The following is a 21,957-nucleotide window of genomic DNA, read 5'->3' as shown; positions in this document are numbered from 1 at the left end:
GCATTGAAAAACGCATGGGTGATTTGAATTGCGAAAAGCGAAAGTTGTACAAGCTATAGTCGTATTTTTCACGATTCTTTTTAGCCAAATAATATGATGGAAACAAACAAATGGTTTAAGTATATAGAGATAAAACATTATTTAAAAACACATTATTTATAAAATTCATATCTATGATCTTTGCCACCCTTTCGTGATGTACGAATAAGATTAGGTATGAGTTACTATTTTCAATTTTTTAAACTTATCAATATAAAAAATATTTGAATATATAAATTCGTTTTTAATTAACATTCAACAGTATTTTTATATTATTATTATTTATTATTTTTTTGTGTTTACCTAAATTGACAATCGTAGATTCTCGGTCATTTTCTTATCACTGAGAAAGAAAATCTCCGAGGAATCACGATTGCCGAACCAACTGGTCCCCTCTTTACTTCCAGTTTCAACTACCAGTTAAGCTGCGTGTGGTAGCATCTCATCTTGGAAATCTATAGAAGTCACAATGGTAACACTTCTACTATGTGTGCTAATTTGCTTTTAAATAATTGCTTTAAAATAATTGCGGTTAAGATGTTAAAGAACAGAATATCCTGTATTCTTGTTAAGTTGTTATACCCCCTTGCATTTTTCAAAAAAAAAAAAGTTCTTGCTAAACATGCAATACTTTTACATACTGAGTGGAGATTCTATGAGTTGAAATAATATGCATGTTTACTTGTAGACAAATTAATAATGTGATTTGCTAATGCCTAAATGAATCAACCATACATGCATTTTGATTGAGTAAATGAAGAGAACAATGTATTTTCATAGGAAATGTCACTTAAACTTTGTCCAAAGCACGAGAAATTTAATTTTTATCAACAAGTTGCACCAATTCATATCATATAAATGTTAAACAGGGTAGACTTTACTTTACCGGTCCCCAGATCCGCAAGATCCGCGCGCTCATTGCATTATGACATAAGATTTACGTCACTCAACTGATAAGGGTTAGTCTTGCACATTTTTTGACTGGTTAGGGTTAGTCTTGCACCCACCTGAGAGATTAGGGTTAGTCCTTGCACAAGTTTTCAACTGATTAGGGTTAGTCTCACATCCATCCGAGAGATTATGGTTAGTCCTCGCACATGGGTTAGTCTAGCATCCGCCCGGGAGATTTGGGTTAGTCCTCGCTTACCATCCGAGGGATTAGGGTTAGTGTCTTGTTTTTTTTAAAGATAAATTAGATATTCAGTTGCATCTGTATTTTTGCAAGATCTTAATTCAGCTTTAACGACATCTCTTTGGTTTGTTTACATGAAAAAATGGCTAAATACGAAAGAAACGGCACTAAGCATGCGCCGCACGCGCTCTGTTGACAATTATTTTTTGTCTCCTTTTCACTGAATAAACAATATTAATTACTTTTTTCAGAAAACGAGGTTAAAAACTTCGTTTAAAAATGAAGTTTTAAACTAAACTTTTATCTGTAGAATTCGATTTTGGGGTCAAAAAGGCTAAAAACCTCATACTTTTAATTTTTTTCGATCGCTCACGCGATCTCATATATACTGAAGTCGCCTACGGCGACACTATATTTTAGCGCGTTTTTCTGGGGACCGGTAAAGTAAAGTCGTTCCGTTAAACATTTAACAGGGCTCTCACAACACTTTTTGGTACTGTGTCCGGGGCCGTTAAAATTAGGAAATTACCAACTTGTGGGAATTGTGGAAAAAAAATTGATATGTATTAAAATTCATATTTGAAGTTTCTAACGTTAGATATCACCTAAATTTTAATTTTGCAATATGCAGTAACAGAAGTAACAAGTTTATATACTGTTTATCCAAATATATGTTCTTTTATTTTATGGGGGTAATGACTATTGGGAAAAATGACATATTCATTTTGGAAAAAATGTGCCTTTTTTTGAATTGGGAATGAGACCTTCCAACGGCCCCAATGATAGACAATTGAAAGCCCTGAATTATCTAGGATAATGAAATAGAACCTTTTTATTCATTTTATTCAGAGTGTTATATTTCCATAAGTTTATGTAATACAATAATGAAGGAAAATTCAGAAATATCAATAGGTGACTCGTGGTCGGTGACATCTCCTAGATTTTGCCAACTTTCAACAAATGACCTCTTTAAGTTGCCTAGTTTGCTTTTAATTAAGGAATGAATTTAATAATTTATACGGTACAAAATGATTTGGGGCAGTTTTGCTATATAAACTTCATTCCTTATAATGTAATTTTCCATCATTTAGTGTAAGAAAACAGATGATTGCCCTTAAAGGTGCTTAGACACAGATTTGAAGTTTATATTTTCTCAAATTTTCTGTATAATATCACAACTTAAATGTTGCTATAGCATTTCACACGAAAATAAAATTAAAAATTATTTAATCTGGAAATTATTGAATCTACGAATTTCGGGAGGCATTTGATTAACACATTCTTGCACTTTCACAAATTTTAACTCTATCCTTAATACTTAAGAAAAGTAGCAATTTTGTTGTGTATTAATGAATAATATTACATCTATAATTCAGAAAATTCAGAGTAAAAATGTGCGAAAGCAAAACCCACTCACTTAAGTATTGTCAGCCCGTGCTCAGTGTTGTGTAGCTGTGTACAGAGTTTAACAAATTGAATACACCCGCGAAACGTAAACTGGGCACGAGCTCTGTTGTTGTTAATGTTTACGTTTCACTGGGTGTGTTCAATTGTTAAACTCTGCACACACCACTGAGCACGGACTGAGAATACTGGTGAGAGGATTTTGCTTTCTACATTTCTACTCTGGAATTTCTGCATTATAGTTTTAATATTTTTCATTAATAAACAACAAAATTGCTACTTTTCTAAAGTAATAAGGATAAAGATAAAATTTGTGAAAGTGCAAGGATGTGTCTATCAAACGCGTCCAGAAATTCAAAGTTTCAATAACTTCCAGATAAAATAAGATTTTTATCAAATTTTCGTATGAAATGCTACAGCAACATATAAGTCATGAAATTATACAGAAAATTTGAGTAAATATTAACTTCAAATCTGTGTCTAAGCACCTTTAAAAAAATGACTTCAAATTGTACAAAATTTAAATGTAACGTCAGGCGGATTGATGCATTTTTGATGAAACGTTACCAAACCAGACATGTTCACTCTACCACTTCACACAGAAGTCTACCACTGTTTTATTCCATCTTCCACCCACCTCTTTCATTAAAAAATGTATCACCTCTCTACAGAACCCATTATCGATATGTGTGGGTAACCATTTTTGATCATAAAATCTAGTTGGTTTTCAAGGCATAGCGTGGTGTGAACTGAAAGGATATACTTTAAAAGTACTTTATTCCACAGGGTCATAATTCCACAGAATCACAATTTCTGTCTAATCCTCAGGTAGAAAAACGTGTATTTCTTGGATTTTCATTGTTTTAGTATGCTGTGATATATTTCCAAGGAAAATTTGTGAATGCCTACAATAGTATAAATTAATCCCATACAGAAAAAAGTATGTCTACAGTAAATGCTTTTTCCATAGCGATGTTTACATTGTGTTTGACATTTCTCCGAATGCCTGGATACCTATATTTTTTATCCTAAAATATACTTGCTGATCCATTTTCAATTAGAAAATGCGTAACTGGTGCTTTCATTCACATTTCCTGGAAAGTTCTTTTTTTTTTTTGAGATTTGATAATTTTCCCTGTATAATATGATCAACTATAATTTGAACTTTGAAGACGGGTAAATACACATTACTTTGTGAAAACGGAGACATTTTCATGAGCATATTCATTTACTAGTAAGTAATTGCTGATATTCATAACCCGAGGATCAAACTACCTTAAGATTGAAGAAGGTGTACACTCTCTTTAAAAATCATATAAATTAATTGTTAGGTAGACATATCTGTCACCTGTATGTACATATTACTCTTTACAGTCTCACACAATTCTACTGGTACAGCCAAATCCTCGACCTGATACAAGGACATACTCTGACTATGAGTCCCTCAACGAGTGCCTAGAAGGTTTGGTTTCTCTCCATACTAAAAAAGTATACAAGAATGATTAAATGTTTATACCCATAAAAAGGTCAGAATTAAATCAGACCTGCATTATGAAATTGGGAAAAACCTTCAGCTTTTTTCTTAGATTAGTATTATAAATCTATTTTAATTATCCAGGAATCTGTAAGATTTATGAGGAACATCTGAAGAGGCAAAATCCTGATTGTCCCTCAATCACTTACGACATTTCCCAACTGTTTGATTTTGTGGATCAGCTGACGGACCTAAGCTGTTTGGTGTAAGTGGAGATATGGTTACAAACATTATTAAACCAGTTTAGATTCTTTTTTCTTTTTGTTTATCAAATTTATGGTTCTACAAAATTGTTTAATCTTGACAGCTACCAGAAAAACCAGGGAAGTTATGCTCCACACAACAAAGACTGGCTAAAGGAAAAGATTTACATTATGCTGAGAAAACAGGCAGGCCGTTAATTCTAGAGGGAATGTGGAGAAAATGACAATGACGTTACATACACCCATTTCATCATACCTTCATATTCATGATATGTGTACATTGTACTATGTTGCAGCTACAGTAACAGTAGTTTAACATCTGTTGTTGGTTTTACAAGTACCACTATTTAGCATTATTGTTCATGATTAGTTTTATGTTTAACCATTTATAAAATGTAGGGGAAAAAAATCAGATTTTGTTTTAGTTTGCAGAAGAACTTTGTAAAATTTCAGCATGACTGATTGCTGTAGTATAGTGAATTGTACATTTTTTAAAATAAAATAGCAGTCAGAGTACATGTGTGTACACCAGAAGTTTATTCTCAATAACATGGCCTCTCAACTTATGACATTGATATGCAGTTTGCTAAATTTTGCTCATTTTTTTAGGTATGAAAACAACTTGAAAATTTGAAATACATATAATGTATAAGAATGAAAGCTGCAATTTGTTGCTCCATGGCTATTGATGAAAACTTTTTTAAAAAAAATTAACAAAAAAAAAAAAAAAAAAAAGAATGGCAATGGTAAATCCTGAGAATGTTTCCCAGGGCAAAAATATTAAATAAAAACAGGTCTTGAGACCATAAACTGAGAGTATGACTTAAGTCTAAATTCTGATTCTGAATATTTTAATAATTGATTTTTACTTCACATATATGTCTTAAAATATATTGTTTCAATTACAAACACATGATAAAAATTCTTTTTATCAATATTATTTCAAATTTTTTGGACTTAGATCTGTTCTCAGTTTATGGTTTTGAGGTCAGAGCTCTTTAGTTCTACATGTGTATCAAAATCATGCAATATATGACTTTTGAGTTTTAATAACAGTATAATCTTGATTCAGAAAGTTGTACTTTTTCTGTAAGATAGTTTGATTTATTGTGTTGAGTAAAAAAATATATATACTTAAGGGTCCCAAATTAGGATTTGGATGAATTTGTGAGATTGTATTGACAAGTTTTTCATTTTGTAAGACAGTTTGATTTTGCAAAAAGTTTGTAGAAAATAAATGTATCAGTTTTTTTTCTCATGCTCATGCCTTTTTATTTTGACATTTCTTCACTTTTGCAAGCATTATGGTCAAATCTACTTGTATGGCTGTCAGGCAAGTTCTTTCTCTGATGACCATAAGGCATATGGAAAGATGGTAAATCACCTCTCTCAGAGTTCAGAGAACATGGTTTGTTGATTGTTTCCAATGTACATTTGGTAATTTACAGATTTCATGTGTTGAAGAGTCACAAATTAGACATTTTGTGATATAAGCTTGTTTATGTTTATGCGCATTATTACTCTGCATTTTCTGTTAGCTGTACGGCCCCTACATAAACGGTTAATTTGGTCTCTGTTCAGTGTAATAAGTTTCCACCAGTGTCGACGGACGTATTCTACAAAGCTATTGTAAAACTCTTGGTAGCGACAGTAGTAACTGTGTGTTTCTTCCACAGCAAAAGAGAGAATTGCCAAAAAAACATCAGTTGCACAGGTCAGTACAGTACAAACAAACACAAATACTGGGTACTTATAAACTGCAATAAAATAAAAACATAGGTAATGTAAGATAACCAACACAAACACATGTTGTCCATTGTTGCAGCTTTTGATATGATACGATATTTTATAAAGTGATATGCAATATATTGGATTTCTCAACAAGTCTATCACAAACATCATATAAGTCATTTAATGCATAAATTTTATAAAAACTGAGTGAGGTGACAAAGAACGAGGGCGCTTTTGATTGGCATTCGGCAGGAATCTGGGCGCACTTGAAAAGTGAAAATTTCATTGATCCGTCACATGAAATTTTAGCATTCTATTGATGTATCGGGTTCCTGTGAAATAGGAAAGGGAAATATTTTCCCGATATTGTATTTTGAGTTGCTAAAAAAGAACTTGAAAATTGGCTAGATGAGTCATTTGGTCCAAAATGTTACATTTTCAAACACGTTTTTCTAAAAATTTGCTACATCTGGGTCATCTCTCCATGATTTTGAAATGTTATCTGTGTGAATTTTAATTCAAAAAAACTAACAAACATTTGTAAAAAATGGAGAGAAGACCCAGAGACGATAAAAAGTGAACTTTTACCAAAAAAATTCCAATGTGTAAATGCGGTGCTTCATTGTCACTTTAGAAACCATATAATACGTGTAGCGGTGATAGCTCAGTAGAATGCGTTACCCGTCCAGTGCAACGGAAAAGAAATATTTTTGGTTCGATCCTCGCATGGAGCGTTAATATTTTTTTTTATTACAAACAATCAATTGTTTTGTCAGTTTAATTTTATGTACCAATTTATTTTCAGATAGATAAATTCTGATTCTGTTGCACCGAAAGCGAAAGCAATTCTTCCAACCTACTGATACTTTAATATATATATGTCATGTAATTGCATTTATCTATACCCTATATGTATTTATTATTTATGTGAAGCATCACTAAGATTTACAGTAATTATTAAGATAAGCGGACTGATATATTAAATTTGACAAAGTATTTTAAACTAAATGTAACATATTCCCATGTGCGTAACTTTGTAAAGTATGTCCAGCTGTGATCAGCCGACCAAATCGTAGACATTTAAACAGTTAAACTATGAATGTTTCGTACACCTATTTCCTGCAGATCACACGCCAAACACGCCCATCTTCTTTTCAAATTCAAACTTTAATGACTGTATAACCAACATGTTAAAATATAGTTGTCTATGTATTTTGTAATAATTATATAAGATGTGATATCTCCTTAATATTTATATCATTATTGATCAGTTTTAATTTTGAACAGTTAAATATAATCTTTGGTGATTGAAATTCCCAATTTTTTCACAGAATTAAAAGAAAAACTGCCTGCCCAATATGTATGGGAAGTTATTATTTCAATACGATACATTCTTGAATATTGATACATATATCGATATATTGACACAGCCCTAACAGACAGACAGACGGACAGATGACAGATACCTTACTATCGCATAAGGGTGAATTAAAAAAAAAAAATGACCAAACGCATATTTATCAACCCACACTAAAAATTCAGGCAATGAAAATAGATTTCTATGTCTCAGCATATGTCTTTAGATAGTGTCTAAATACCTGCCAAATATCTAGTTGATATCTCAATGAACAAAAAAGTTATAGCCAAAAATGATGCTAAAAATGTCAGGAGTGCAACACCTTTTTGTGACATTTTGAAATTTCAATATTTTTTGGAGATCTCTGAAATAAATAACAATGCTTTATGTTGAAAATAAAGACTTTCCCGATAATATTCAAAGTATTGAGTTTTAAATGTGGACTATAGTAACTTTTGTTTAATCAAGTTATGATCATGGCTGATGTTTAAAAAAAATGTTATACCATGTCAGGAGTGCAACAGAAAAAATGTAGTGTTGCCAAAAAACATCAATTGTAAAATTCTGAAAGAAAATTAAGACAAAAAAGAATTTTCAAAGTGTGAAACAATAACTGATATACATTTCAAAACATAAAAATGTTATATAAATCACAAGCAGCATTAATGAGAGTCAAGTATATGTGCATACCCAATAATGTCAGGAGTGCAACATTTGATGTTTTGCTCCCAAGCATGAAAAAACTATTATCATTGTATGATTTTCTGATTTTTATATTGGAAAATAAAGACTCAAAGAACATTTTTACCAAACAGATTTATCAATTACAGGATCTGTCTGTGCTTCTGATCTATTTTTCCATGGTCAGGAGTGCAACACATTTTTTTTAAAGGTTCAAGTTGTGTGACGAAAACACTCCTATTCATGCTTAGAAGTATGTAATACTAAATTATGGACAGTTTTATTATTAATATCCTTCCTTTTTCAATTTTATCAATTCAGATGTGTTTTTATCCTTTTTGTGATTTTTTAATGACTGTTAAAATAAACACACAAAAAAATTGTCCTAAAATTCAAGTAATTCCTCCTCAACTCTTCACTGAAACAACAGAACAAGTTCTTATGTAGTTTTCACTTCACAATTCTACTTTAAAGGCCCCAATGCGTTTGGTCAGGAGTGCAACAAATATGTAAGAATTATAAATCATCCAATAAGAATAAAAATAAAGAAAAAATGATGAGTAGAATTTTTCTGGTTGGTTACTGTGCTTGTCCTCTAAAGGAAAATATGCTATAAAATATATTTTATCTTCAAAATATACATTTAAACTAGTTTTTTTGGCATAAATAGGGAATAATTCCAGATAAAATGTGAATTTTAAATACTTCCATCTGTTTTAATTATGAAGTATTGGACTATAAATATTGCACAATTTCATCACCAGTTGATGTTGCCAACACTTTATGAATTTTTGTGTTCTATGATTTTAATTTTAAATTTTACAGCAGTCAGGAGTGAACAAGTTCACAAGTTCTTCTGGTCTCTGACCAGTAGAGCTAAAATTGGCCCAACAAACTCAGCTAGACACATGCACCAGCACCACTAGCCAGACAATGTTGATACCAACTTGAGAACACAATGGTGATCAAAAAGTTTGCGAACTATCTCTATATTTACAAAACCACGATTCAGATCAGAATGAAATTTGACACACATATAGTCATACACATGTTCTATAAATAGCAGATCTTATGTTTTGCTCCGTGTTTGTGACGTCACAATGTGAAAATGACATCAGTAGGTCACTTGTGACAAAAAATAGTTGACTCAGTCGTACTCGAGGAACGAACGGCTGTAAAGTTTAACGTACATCTCGGAAATTCATTTGCAGTAGAATATATTTTGTACAAGGTTTATGAAGACAAAAGACTTACCAGAAGTTTAATCATTAATTGGATTGATTGTTTTAGTGAAGGCAGGGAGATGGTTAAGAAGAGGCCCATGGGCCACAACGCTCACCTGAGTCAATATGGCCCTGCTGTTCTTTGTCAGCAGGTTTCTTCTTCTATATATTCATATGTAAAGCTAATTGATCGACTGTTCGAAGCATAACCTATCCCCAGTTGCCATGTTTTGAATGAAATTGAATCTAAACTTTCTGAGGATGCTTCTATAATCAATCATGGTTTTGCTGTTCTTGAAACGGAATTTTAAAGATATCTGCCATCCTACCCTGGGGGTGGGGGGTGGGGGGTCATGATTTGAACTTGAATCTACACTACCTAAGGATGCTTCCATATCAATATGGCTAATTATGGATTTGTTGTTCTTGAGAAGAAGATTTTTTAAGATATTTCTTATATATATTCTTTTGTTAAACTTTGATACCTGATTATGGCCCCACCCTACTACTGGAGGATGCCTTGAACAAACTTAAATCTACAATACTTGGGGATGCTTCAATATCAAAATGACTTATCATGGCTTTCCTGTTCTTGAAAAGATTTTTCCTATATATTCCTATGTAAAACTTTGATCCCCCATTGTGGACCCACCCTACCCCCAGGGGTCATGATTTGAACAAACTTGAATATACACTACCCGAGGATGATTCCATATCAATATGACTAATTGTGGCTTTGTTGTTCTTGAGAAGAAGATTTTTAAAGAATTTTCCGATATATTCCTATGTAAAACCTTGATCCCCCATTGTGGCCCCACCCTACCCCCAGGGGTCATGATTTGAACAAACTTGAATCTACACTACCCGAGGATGATTTCATATCGATATGACTATTTGTGGCTTTGTTGTTCTTGAGAAGATTTTTAAAGAATTTTCCTATGTATTCCTATGTAAATCTTAGACCCCTCATTGTGGCCCCACCCTAACCCCAGGGATCATGATTTGAACAAACTTGATTCTACACTACCTGAGGATGATTCCACATCAATATGACTAATTGTGGCTTTGTTGTTCTTGAGAAGATTTTTAAAGAATTTTCCTATATATTCCTATGTAAAACTTTTATCCCCCATTGTGGCCCCACCCTACCCCCAGGGGTCATGATTTGAAAATATTTGAATCTACACTATGTAATGAAGATTTCCCATAAGTTTCAACTTTTCTGGCCCAACGGTTCTTGAGAAGCTTTTTAAAAGAAGACACCAAATTTTCACCAATTCTTAATTATCTCCCCTTGGAAGAGGGTGTGGCCCTTCATTTGAACAAACTTGAACCCCCTTCACCCAAGGATGCTTTGTGGCAAGTTTGGTTGAAATTGGCCCAGTGATTCTGGAGAAGAAGTCGAAAATGTGAAAAAATTACAGACGGATGGACTACGGACAAAATGTGATCAGAAAAGCTCACTTGAGCTTTCAGCTCAGGTGAGCTAAAAATGATGTTTGTTCTGTTACTCAGCAAAAGCAAGCCAGTAAAAAGATGTATCCTTAGTTGAGCAATTTGTTTTGAAAGATCGCCAAGTTACAATTAGAAAAATAGTTGAATATCTGAACAATAATATAATTATTAAATCCCTAAAATATCGTTTACTTTAGACTTTAAACATGAGATATGAAGAAAAAGAAGGCACCCATACTTTTTCCACATTGGATAAACGACGCTCCCGAGACAGAGGACTCCGGTTGTGATGGTCACCATGCTAATTCCGGGAAGGGATATCCTTATCCACCCATCCTATTGCAGAGATTTGGCCATTTCTGACAGTTGATCTGTTTTTTTAATAAAAAATTACTTGCATGGTAAGAAATATAAGACTCGGAAAAATCTCTTAGCTTCTGTGAACAGACCTCTATGAAGCATGTCATGTGACCACCTGGATCACATGATTTGTGCATGGGCAGAACAATGGCAGATGTGCATTAAAATTGGAGAGGACTACTTTAAAAGATAGTGAACACTGAAACCTCATTTTAATTCTTTTAAGGAAGTAATTCAATTAGTTCGCGAACTTTTTGATAACCCCTCATATGTTTTCATATGAGGAAAAGACAGCAAAACTGAATATGAATTTATTATTGTGATATATTGCAATACCACATTTAATATTGCAATATATCGTGATTTGTTGCAATACCCAGCACTAAACTATAACACTACAGAAGATCAACAGTCATTTACTTAATTAACAACTGACTTTTGAAGCAATGGAGAACTCAGAAGAGAGCATGTTAAATTGATATTTATTCTGCATTTGATAACACCAGACAAATCAATATGGAATAATCAAACAAGCACCTTATGAATATAGATTCCTCCAAGCAAAATTTTGATCACAATAACACTTGAGAGTAAATTCAAAATTGTGTGAAACATTACAAGTGGTGGAAATTTCATTTTAAATATTGGGTCTTTGGTATTCCTTACAATTATTGCTGATTGCTCTGATATATACAGGTAAATGTGTAAAACACACTCTTGACAGTGTAAGAGTTATGTAGTATTCATATGCAAAACTTAGTTTCATTACATGGTAAATAAACACTTTTAGACACATAATCACGATAATTAATGAAACTCCTACACCAAAAAAAAAAAAAAGAAAAGAAAGAAAAAGCAAATAAAGTCTACACAACAATACATTATTCCATATGTACAACCACAAATAATTATGCACATGATTTTTTTTCTCAATACAGTAACAGTAAGCAATAATTGTTTTGGTAATTACACATGATTTAAAAGCTAAAACACCACTTCCTTCTTAGTAAAAGCCAATAATGTTAAAGCAATATGCTACCATAAAACAGGAAGGCAGATTTTTTTTTTTCACTCAAACTTAACTGAACCACAAGTCTCTGACAAGACCGTAGCTCTATTGGTGTGTACTAACAATAAAGAAAGATGTATCTTAGTATAGTCTACTTGTGTACCATGTCTTATTGATATCGGACCAAAACTGATGAAAGAGTAGCATTTTGAAAGAATTTCAAAAATTTCTATTTTTAGTAACCATGGCAACATCATTTATCAAAATCAAAAAATGATAAATGTTTCTTACTTTTCTGAGTGTAGTCTACTTGTGTACTAAGTCTTATTGAAATTAGATCAAAACTGTACAAGGAGTAGCATTTTAAAAGAATTTCTCAGGAATTTCTATTTTTAGTAACCATGGAAAAATTATAGTCTACAGTACCAAGTCTTATTGAAATTGGACCAAAACTGTTGGAGGAGAGGCATTTTGAAAAATTGTTTAGAAACGGACAACATACACCTTACAATGCATAAACTTTTCTGGTCTCAACCCCCCCCCCCCCCCCCCCCTTCAAAAAAAGTGCAATATAATTGAGAACATGAAATCATCAAAAGGGGCACTGGATGGATAGATGGTAGAATATGGTACCAAACTGAGGCTAAAGACATCTTTAAGGAGATGTTGGTAAAACATAAAAAACTTTTCTTTAAAAAATGAGGTGGAAATTTTTTTAAGTATTACTTTTCTTTGCATGTATAATATTATGAAAAAAACTTCAATAATCATGTCTTCTACTCTTCTAGGCAATCAACTCTTATGCATTATCTTCAATGCTAAGCTCAAATCCTTCAATTTCTGAGAATTCGGAATTCATTTTCTCCATCCATTCCTCCATTTTGTCATTCTGAAATATTCAAAGTAAAAAAAATCTATAAAAGCAATCTTATTCCTCTAAATAAATTGTCCAGGAGACATATTGTGGAATAATCATTATTTGTAGAGGATCAATGATAGTGTATTCCGTGGGTCATTTTTATGCAGAAAAATGATATATCTGTTAATGTATCAGTTTACTGAATCTTCTTCTGCATATACAGTATTATGTATATGAATTATCCACAAAATTACATCTGCAAAAACAGTAAAATTTTGAATGCTCACCAAATAATTAAATTAATCCGCAGTAAATGCTCCACTTTCATTACATTTGCATTACAAAATCAATAAATGTGAGATCAAGGTTTGAGGGCATGCACATTTGAAATGCTCTAACCAAACTGTGTCTTTTAAATTATAGATTTAAGGAAATGAGCTTAAAACAAAAGCAGAAAAAGTTGAGGTGTGCATTGCCTTGTACTTCTGCATGCATATGCATTAGTGAATAGCAACAGTCAAAAATGTAAAGCAGATTTAAAACTTCTCACTTTTATTAAAATCTCACTTAGACTTCGTGTCACTTATTAATGTGTTTCCTAAATCTAATCAGAATTAGTGATACATACTGCTTTGGTGATTTTCTTCTGCACATGTTTCCTCTTGGAAGGTTTGTATGTGCTTTGAAAGCTTTTGTTGACAACCATTTCTTAAAAAAGAAAAGAATTCAATTTTATATACTTTATAACTATACCTCACAACAGATTTATTATAATCTTTGTATTTCAACAGAATCATATTTCCCTTTACTGCACTGCTTCCTTTAAATCAAATAAACTTTCATAATTTATATTTTTTTTTTACATTTATTTTAAAAGGGCAAGCTAGCAAAGGGAAGCCTGAACAAACAAAGATCTACATTGCAAATGTTAACTTTTAGCAATCATAAAGAAACTAGAAATATGTCTATAGGACATGAATGCCCCACCAAAGGTTCATTAGTATTGCAATAATAGCTCTAATCAGTATCAGCATATGAAGTTTGATAAAAATATTTTGAATATTTTCTTTGAAACTGAGCTAAACCACAAATTTAAGAGTAATGAAGGTCAAAGGAAAGCTCCCTACTTTTTTTGAAACATAACTTTATTTGGCTTTGAAATTTTTTTCTCTTTCTGTCCCCTTTCAAAAACGATATATTCATGGCATGAAAAGTTCTTACCATCCCCTGTTGTAAACAGTTCTATGTTCTTTGATTGGCTTTTATCATCTGTAATGCTGTCATCAAATGTCAGTTTGTGTGTAATGGAGTCCATGGAGGCATAGTCTGACAGTGGAGTGATGGGGGGACTAGAAGTCTTCTTCACCGGAGACACATTAAGGAGGGCTGGGTCACGGTAAGCATTGAGAGAAGACTTCAGAGGGATACTGGAAGAGTTAAATGGGGTGGACACAGCCTGGGCTTTAAAGTCTTTCTCTGCAACAACTTCTGGTGAGAGAAACATCCCACTGTCCCTTGAATTTTCTTTCTTCTCAATGTTAGCTTTTTTACCAGAATTAGCCCTTCTCACTTTGGGAGATTTGATAATTGTTCCAACTGGTGTATCACACTTTCTCTTTCTAAGCTGCCTCTGAGAACTGTCAACATTGTCAACATTTATTTTTTGTAGAGTCACAACTGGAGAGAATTTTGCTGGAATAATCTCAGAAACATTGGGAGAAAAGGATACATTTTTTCCTTTTAGACCTGACCTTGTACTTAAGGGACTCTCAATACTGTTTGACTGTGGTATTGGGGATACATCCATAGGCGTAACTTGTGTTAATGGAATTTTCTTGTGCTTTGAATTGTTACTCATAGCTTTGTGATCGGTTGTTTTTTTGGTAATTGGTTGTGAGCCCTTTATTTTTGCTGATTTGGATTTTTCTCCAGAGAAAGGTATAGATGTCTTTGTAGTAGTTGACTTTTTCTTTTTGGCTTTGGGTTTTTTAAGGGGGGATTTTACTGGTTCTGGGTCCTCTTCATCAAAGTCGTACAAACTACTCTTACTCTTGGAGGAGGCATTGCTTGAGGAGTCTGATCCACAAGGAGTAGTATTCTCCTCATCTCCCTCATAAGCTTGGTCTGGACTCTGAAAATTACAGCAATACCAATATTTCAATGCCATTAAATGAACTGTATAGGCAGTATGCAGATTTGATTATGAAGCAGTTTAAAGTACATAAACCAGTAATAACTGTTTTGAACTTATAATAGTGAAAGAGAAAAGTTGAACCTGCATTTGAAGAACTTATTTTTAGTTCAAGTGACCTGTTGCTTTTAAGCTGGAAAACTGAAGCTCTCTGGGAAATAAAATTCGCACAGATATAGATATTAACTTTCAGATCCACTTGCCCTTCATCTCGCTAGCTAAGTGTCTCTGATCTGCTACACTCTTCACAAACCCTTCACCTATCATGCTGTCAAAAGTGGGGATTTTTCTCTCTCAAGATGCGATTGGAGTTTTTTGATATCCTCCTACCAATCGGTTAATGTATTGCAAAGCTATAGTAAATGACAATATCTCTGTTCAGGATTTTTCTTGACTCTATAGTCTTGGGAATGAAAAACAATGATCCCTAAGATGACATGCCATTTTATAAATAGTTATGACATCATCCAAATTTTAGTTTAATAATTTAATCTTGAATCTTTATTACAGAAATAGACTTGCACCCAAACTAACAAATAAACATTGCTTGATAACTGCTTGTTAAATATTCTTTTAAAACTTCAATTTTTACAAATGCTCTTTATTACTGTCACTGATGCAATATAGGTAAGATTTCAGATCACATACTATAAACAATCTGGACTTTTGATAGCACTATATCACTGTATATGTCAAGGGTTTGTGAGGAGTGTAGCAGATCAGAAACACTTGGCTAGCAAAGATGCTTGCCCTTTGAGGAAGTGAACTCAAAACTTGGTTGCCCAAAATTAAGAAAAACATAACACCTACGGTAATTTTTTTTTTTTTAATTTTCATTACAATAACTTTAGAATAAGATGGGATTGAGAGGTGATTAACATTTGCTAAAGTTATTTCAAATCATAAAGAAGTTTAAAAAGATTTTTCCTATGTATTCCCACATAAAATTTTGATTGCCCATAGTGGCTACACCCTACTCCCAGGGGTCATGATTTGAACAAACATGAATCTACAATAACAGAGGATGCTTCCATATAAATATGACTTATGGCTTTGCTATTCTTGAGAAATGGATTTTAAAAGATTATTCCTAAGTAAAACTTTGATTGCCCATAGTGGCCCCACCCTACCCCCAGGGGTCATGATTTGATTGATTGTATGTTGTTTAACGTCCCATTCGATATTTTTCACTCATATAGAGACGTCACTGTATGCCGGTGAAGGGCTTCAAATTTAGACCAATACTCAGAGCCTTTGAACAGTGAGGGTTCTTTATCGTGCCAATGCCTACCGTGACACGGGACCTCGGTTTTTAAGGTCTCATCCCAAAGACCTGTGACTTTAACTTCTAGTGCCGGGTGCTTGGCAAAGAAACAGTCACTACCTATGTGAACTTCTTAAGTTTGACGTGGCGCGATGACCGAGAATCGAACCCGAGCCTCCTGATCATGAAGCGAGTGCCCTACCACTAGGCTACCGTGACCAGTAGGGGTCATGATTTTAACAAACTTGAATCTACACTAACTTGAATCTACACTATCTCAGGAAGCTCACATAAGTTTCATCTTTTCTTGCCCAGTTTTTGAGAAGATTTTTTAATGACCCCACCCATTTTTCACTATTTCTGAATTATATCCCCTTAGAAGAGAGTGTGGTCCTTCATTAGAACAAACTTGAATCTCCTTCACCCAAAGACACTCTGTGCCAAGTTTGGTTAAAATTGGCCTTGTGGTTCTGAAGAAGGTGAAAATAAGAAAAGTTTATGACATGCCAATAGACAACAAACAAATTTCGATTAGAAGAAAAGCTCACTTGAGCCTTTGGCTCAGGTGAGCTAAAAAGTTGCGTACTCAATTTTGTCATACTGAGTAATGGATGGATACAACAGCTTATTTTTACAAATAATTATAAATCATGTACATGCATACAAATTTTTCATAACACATAGGTAAGCAAAATTATTAATGTGAAATTTTAACTAAGTATTTTCTTGGTTGTTTTTAGTAATAATTCACCACATGATACTTACATGCTTACTTCTTAAGATGGTACATTTCTTCTTTGAGTCTGTTGTGCCCTGTAAACCAAAAAATGAATGCACTTTAATACTTCACCATTTCCATGTGATTATTGAAAAATGTTCAACCCCATCCTCACAAGCCTATGATTAGGCCAAGATAAATAAATAGTGTGTTTCAGAATTCCTATTCCAACCCGAGAAAAAAATAGGGTAGGTAGGTAGGGAAAACATTTTATTTTATTTTAACATTTAATTAGTTAAAATTCAACTTTGACAATAAACAAAATGAGAAAAACAAAGAGTTCATTTCTTTTTCCCAAAAGGGCAGCTTACTAATGGCATTTCTGTTTAATGTGCATAGGATATGAATTTTCTCAAACACCGAAGCAATCGAGATTAAGATTTCTACCAGTGAAAATGGAATTATTTACTTCCGGAAAGATATAGGTGGATAATTTTTTCAGAATCGGCTACTAATTTTAGGGTCAGTCGGGGAACCAGAAACACACTATTTATTTATCTAGGCCTTCAGCTAATTTTATACAAGAAGACCATGCCTGAACAGATTACTGCAAATAAATCTGAACATTAGTAGGTCCTGTATTCTTGAGATATTTGAAAATAAAAACAATTCTTATATACCGTTTAAGTGGGAGCACCAGGGCCCAACTCTCATAGCTTAAGTGCACTGATCTTTTGATTCAATATAGTAGAAGTATGTTTACATATATCTGGTTAGTTTGACAATCTGCAATCTTGAAGTTCTTAAATGAAAGATTGTTATTTTTCTTACACATTTCTATGAAGAACTTTCCAACATTAGAATTACATGTACTTGAACTTACACTACATGAGAAATGATGCTTGCATAGAAAGATAATTTTGACGTATTTTCTGTTTTTTAATCTACAACTACACACTTATTTTGACACCTTTTATAGTTATATAGTGAATATTTACAGCAATAAGTGCCCACCATACCAATAAGGTATGAGGAGCTTGTGTTTAACGGGATTTAATGGAGATTTATATAGATGAAGATCCAAAGAGCGATTGAAAGTTAACACCTCAAGAGTAAAACCACTGGTCTAAATAGAATCTTTATCCAACTAGACACAACAAATATTTTTGGGATTGATTTAGCAAGAAGTTTGGCTGTCACGGACAGTTTTAGGTATCATTTATACGAGGTTCCACAGGAATTACACATGGAAAATTGACAAAACTTTATTAATTGTGCGAGGAATATGTTTACTAAAATTCCCTGATGCCTATGCCAATGCACCTTTGCTTAATTTAAAATAAAAATTGGATCTGAATAAAAAAGACCACCAGTTAGTCAGTAAATACCGACTCTGATATGGGTGATTGACCACCAAATGAGGGTTAAATCACCATTTGGTGCAATCTCTACCCGAGTTATTGTTCTCGCTACACTCCATTAATATCTCTGTCAGGGGCTGAGAAATAAATTTTTCAAGTACTTGCCCATGGGCAAGTACATGGTCAAAATTCACTTGCCCTATCTGAATTTTTACTTGCCCCACCTTAACTTATGAAATTAGGAAGAAAAAAAAAAGATTATTACAAGTGCCCATTTCCACTTAATATTAAGACTTATTATTTTTTTTCTTGAAAAAGTCACTTGCCCTCGGGCAAGTGGTTAATAAAAATTCACTTGCCCATTCCCAAAATTCACTAGTCATGGGCGTCCGGCAATGGGATTTGTCAGCCCCTGCTCTGTCAACGTCTAAAAAGTAGTACAGAAATCGGAGACAGGTGGCTTTTATCACAGGATGATTAACAAGAGGCCCAGGGGCCTTAACGGTCCCCTGAGTATAAAACAACAATCCACAGAGGATCCATAGAGTATAAAATAAACTGATAGAAGAAGCTTTTGTAAATCTTTCATTGTCCATTGCAGCCCTATCCCCAGAGTCATGATTTGAACAAACTTGAATCTATACTCCCTGAGGATATTTCCAAGTAAATATAACTAATCATGGCTTTGCTGTTCTTGAGAAAAGAATTTTTTCAAGATTTTTCCTATGTATTCCAAACAAAACTTTTATTGTCCATTGTGGCCCCACCCTACCCCTGGGGATCATGATTTTAACAAACTTGAATCTACACTACCAGAGGATGTTTCCACATAAGTTTCATCTTTCTTGGCCCAGTGGTTCTGGAGAAGAAGATTTTTTCAATGTATTCCCATGTAAAACTTTGATTGTCCATTGTGGGCCCACCCTACCCCTGGGGGTCATGATTTGAGCAAATTTGAATCTACACTACCAGAGGATGTTTCCACATAAGTTTCATCTTTCTTGGCCCAGTGGTTCTGGAGAAGAAGATTTTTAAAGATTTTTTCTACGTATTTCTATGTAAAACTTTGATCGTCCATTGTGGCCCCACCTACCCCTGGGGTTTATGATTTTAACAAGCTTGAGTCCACACTACCAGAGGATGTCTCTAGGGGTGAAACGATACACCTCCTTCACAGTTCAATACGTATTGTATAATTTTGTCTCGATACGGTTATTTTCAATATGATACATTTTGATAGAAGGAAACAAATTCAACCTTGTTTTATGCTTTCTTTTACTTAATCTAGTCACTTAATTTACAAATTTTTATTTGCAAATTGACTAGAAGAAATTGATTAGAATTCTTTGACTGTCAAAAATTATTTTACAAACTATCCGTCATCAAAAATTTACGTTTTCTATACTTATTTATACTGAGTAACATGTTTTACCTTATGCCAAACCCGACTGAATAACGATCCCGACCGTAAAATGAACCGAACCGAAAATTAGAGATTTTGCACCGTGTATCAAACCGAGAAAAAATACCGCAGTGATTTGATACCACGGTGAACTGTTTCACTCCTAGATGTCTCCATATAAGTTTCATCTTACCTGGTCCAGTGGTTCTTGTGAAGAAAATTCTTAAAAGATTTTTAAAAGATACCATTAATTTTTCACTAATTCTTAATCATCTCCTTTTGAAAGAAGGTGTGGCCCTTCATTTGAACAAATTTGAATCACCTTTACACAAGGATACTTTGTGGCATGTTTGGTGGAAATTGGCCCAGTGGTTCTTGAGAAGAAGTCAAAAATGTGACAAGTTTAAACATGATGCTCACCCGCATGACGCAGCCCGCACGATGATGGACGAAAACAGATAGCAAAAGGTCACCTGAGTGACTCAGGTGACCTAAAAAGCGTATTACTTTTTGTTTATGTTTCAATGCTACAAGTTGTTTGTCTTTAACAACTAAACCATGTTGATATTTTCCACGTTCTCTGAGTCATATCTGTCTACATTAGTGATGCAAAATAATCCCTTGTAGTTGTAAGATACGGTGATATAGATACATCTTTTTCTAATTTTCATAAATAAACTTAACTTTAAAATTTTAAGCTAAAATATATAACTTTTAGATTTTTAACTTATGATGCAATAGGTCAAAGTAAGTTTTGCCAAGAATCTTGACATTTAGACATTGACAGAGGTATTGTAGCGTAGCATAATACACCCTCTGGTGAGAGATTGCATTTGGTGGTGTGTACATAACCTGTATAATGGAGCATTCACATGCTCTGTCATTTCTGGCCTCATGTTATTGAAAGCTACTTTTTTCTTTTACAAAACCCTACCTTATGTTCATATGAAAACTTTCCTGGAAAGAGACATATAGATAGCCTTTCATTCCAACAAGCTTGAATCGCCATCATCAAATTGGCTTTCACATGAAAGTGGCTCTGTGGTACTTGAGATGAAGTAAAAATGACATAAGAAGGGCTGATTATAAAATAGTTGTACTGATCACTTACCAAGTATTTCTGTGACAACTTTGTAATGATTTTTAGCGTCTTGGAATATTCTGAATCACTGGATGAGGATTCATCTGAAAAAACAAAAAAGGACCACGGCTATACATATCTAACAAATGACATAAATTTGAAAATAATATTGAATACACTTTTAATGGGCTTTTCAACAACCAGAATGCCCCCGACTTATGACATGTTTCGATATAACTAGGGAAACGCGATATTGAAATGCAGAAAACAATAAATCTTCTTTGTCATATCTTTAGCATTTAAATCTTTAAAGAATTGAGTTTTTTTAATAACCTGTTTTCGCCGTTTTCAGCGCACTTTGTCGTGTCTTACGTCGAGTCGTCATACTTTTTTAATATCGTGCACGAAAATCTCGATTGTTTTGAAACAACTTGAACTTCCGCGCTTTAGGGTTTTAGCGATTACGCATGCGTACTCATACTCTTGTTGAAGGTCATTCGTTAACTCATTCGTATAATTTTGTTTTGTTTTTTGTTGTTTTTTTTTTGGGGGGGGGGGGTACAATATAGAAAAAAAAAGAGAGTTTAAGTTCAATCTCATTTTTTTAAAATTTGTTCTAACTTGGAAAAAATATAGAATTAATCTTTTGCTTTTAATTAAATCCCTGGTATCTTTTAACTTTGTGGGGATACCAGGACTCAAACCTCTATTTTTCTAACACACATCAAAATATGCAAATTTAAAAGAAAAAAAAACTTAACTTCTAAATGCCATTTTGCATGGGGGGGGGGGGGGCTGAATTTTGGGCTTTAAGAAGAGAAGGGTATGTGTGAATTGCATAATAGTAAATTTCCAATCATGATTTAATAATTTTTAAATTATTCTTGTAACATGTTATTTGGTTTGATAGAAAAATTCATTTACATCTGTAACCTTTGTTGCCGCTGTTTGAC

At 33.4% G+C, this 21,957-nt stretch overlaps 2 protein-coding genes and 1 long non-coding RNA gene across 3 annotated transcripts; 1 reads left to right on the top strand and 2 right to left on the bottom strand.

Annotated features, from left to right (window-relative positions):
• The first annotated feature begins 421 nt into the window (after positions 1-421).
• LOC133182011 (enhancer of rudimentary homolog) lies at positions 422-5,572 on the top strand. The gene is made up of 4 exons (XM_061316709.1): positions 422-511; positions 3,950-4,037; positions 4,194-4,314; positions 4,417-5,572. The coding sequence occupies exons 1-4, from the start codon at positions 509-511 to the stop codon at positions 4,508-4,510; spliced, it is 306 nt and encodes a 101-aa protein (XP_061172693.1). The 5' UTR covers positions 422-508; the 3' UTR covers positions 4,511-5,572.
• Positions 5,573-11,589: 6,017 nt separating this feature from the next.
• LOC133182010 (uncharacterized) lies at positions 11,590-12,654 on the bottom strand. Its single transcript, XR_009720510.1, has 2 exons — positions 12,284-12,654; positions 11,590-12,246 (listed from the first exon to the last, which is right to left on the bottom strand). It is a non-coding gene; the product is annotated as an uncharacterized LOC133182010 (long non-coding RNA).
• Positions 12,655-12,693: 39 nt separating this feature from the next.
• On the bottom strand, positions 12,694-21,426 carry LOC133182007 (uncharacterized). Its single transcript, XM_061316707.1, has 6 exons — positions 21,338-21,426; positions 21,035-21,108; positions 17,208-17,255; positions 14,209-15,118; positions 13,616-13,695; positions 12,694-13,017 (listed from the first exon to the last, which is right to left on the bottom strand). Exons 1-6 carry the CDS (start codon positions 21,387-21,389, stop codon positions 12,928-12,930), a joined length of 1,254 nt encoding a protein of 417 aa, XP_061172691.1. The 5' UTR covers positions 21,390-21,426; the 3' UTR covers positions 12,694-12,927.
• Between the last annotated feature and the right edge of the window lie 531 nt (positions 21,427-21,957).

The sequence above is a fragment of the Saccostrea echinata genome, unplaced genomic scaffold (assembly GCF_033153115.1).
Source record: "Saccostrea echinata isolate AGI-Se365-2 ecotype Australia unplaced genomic scaffold, CSIRO_AGI_Sech_v1 ptg000009l, whole genome shotgun sequence".
Taxonomy (NCBI): Eukaryota; Metazoa; Mollusca; class Bivalvia; order Ostreida; family Ostreidae; genus Saccostrea; species Saccostrea echinata.
The sequence above is the reverse complement of the archived record's forward strand: the minus strand, read 5'-3'. Positions and strand labels throughout refer to the sequence as shown.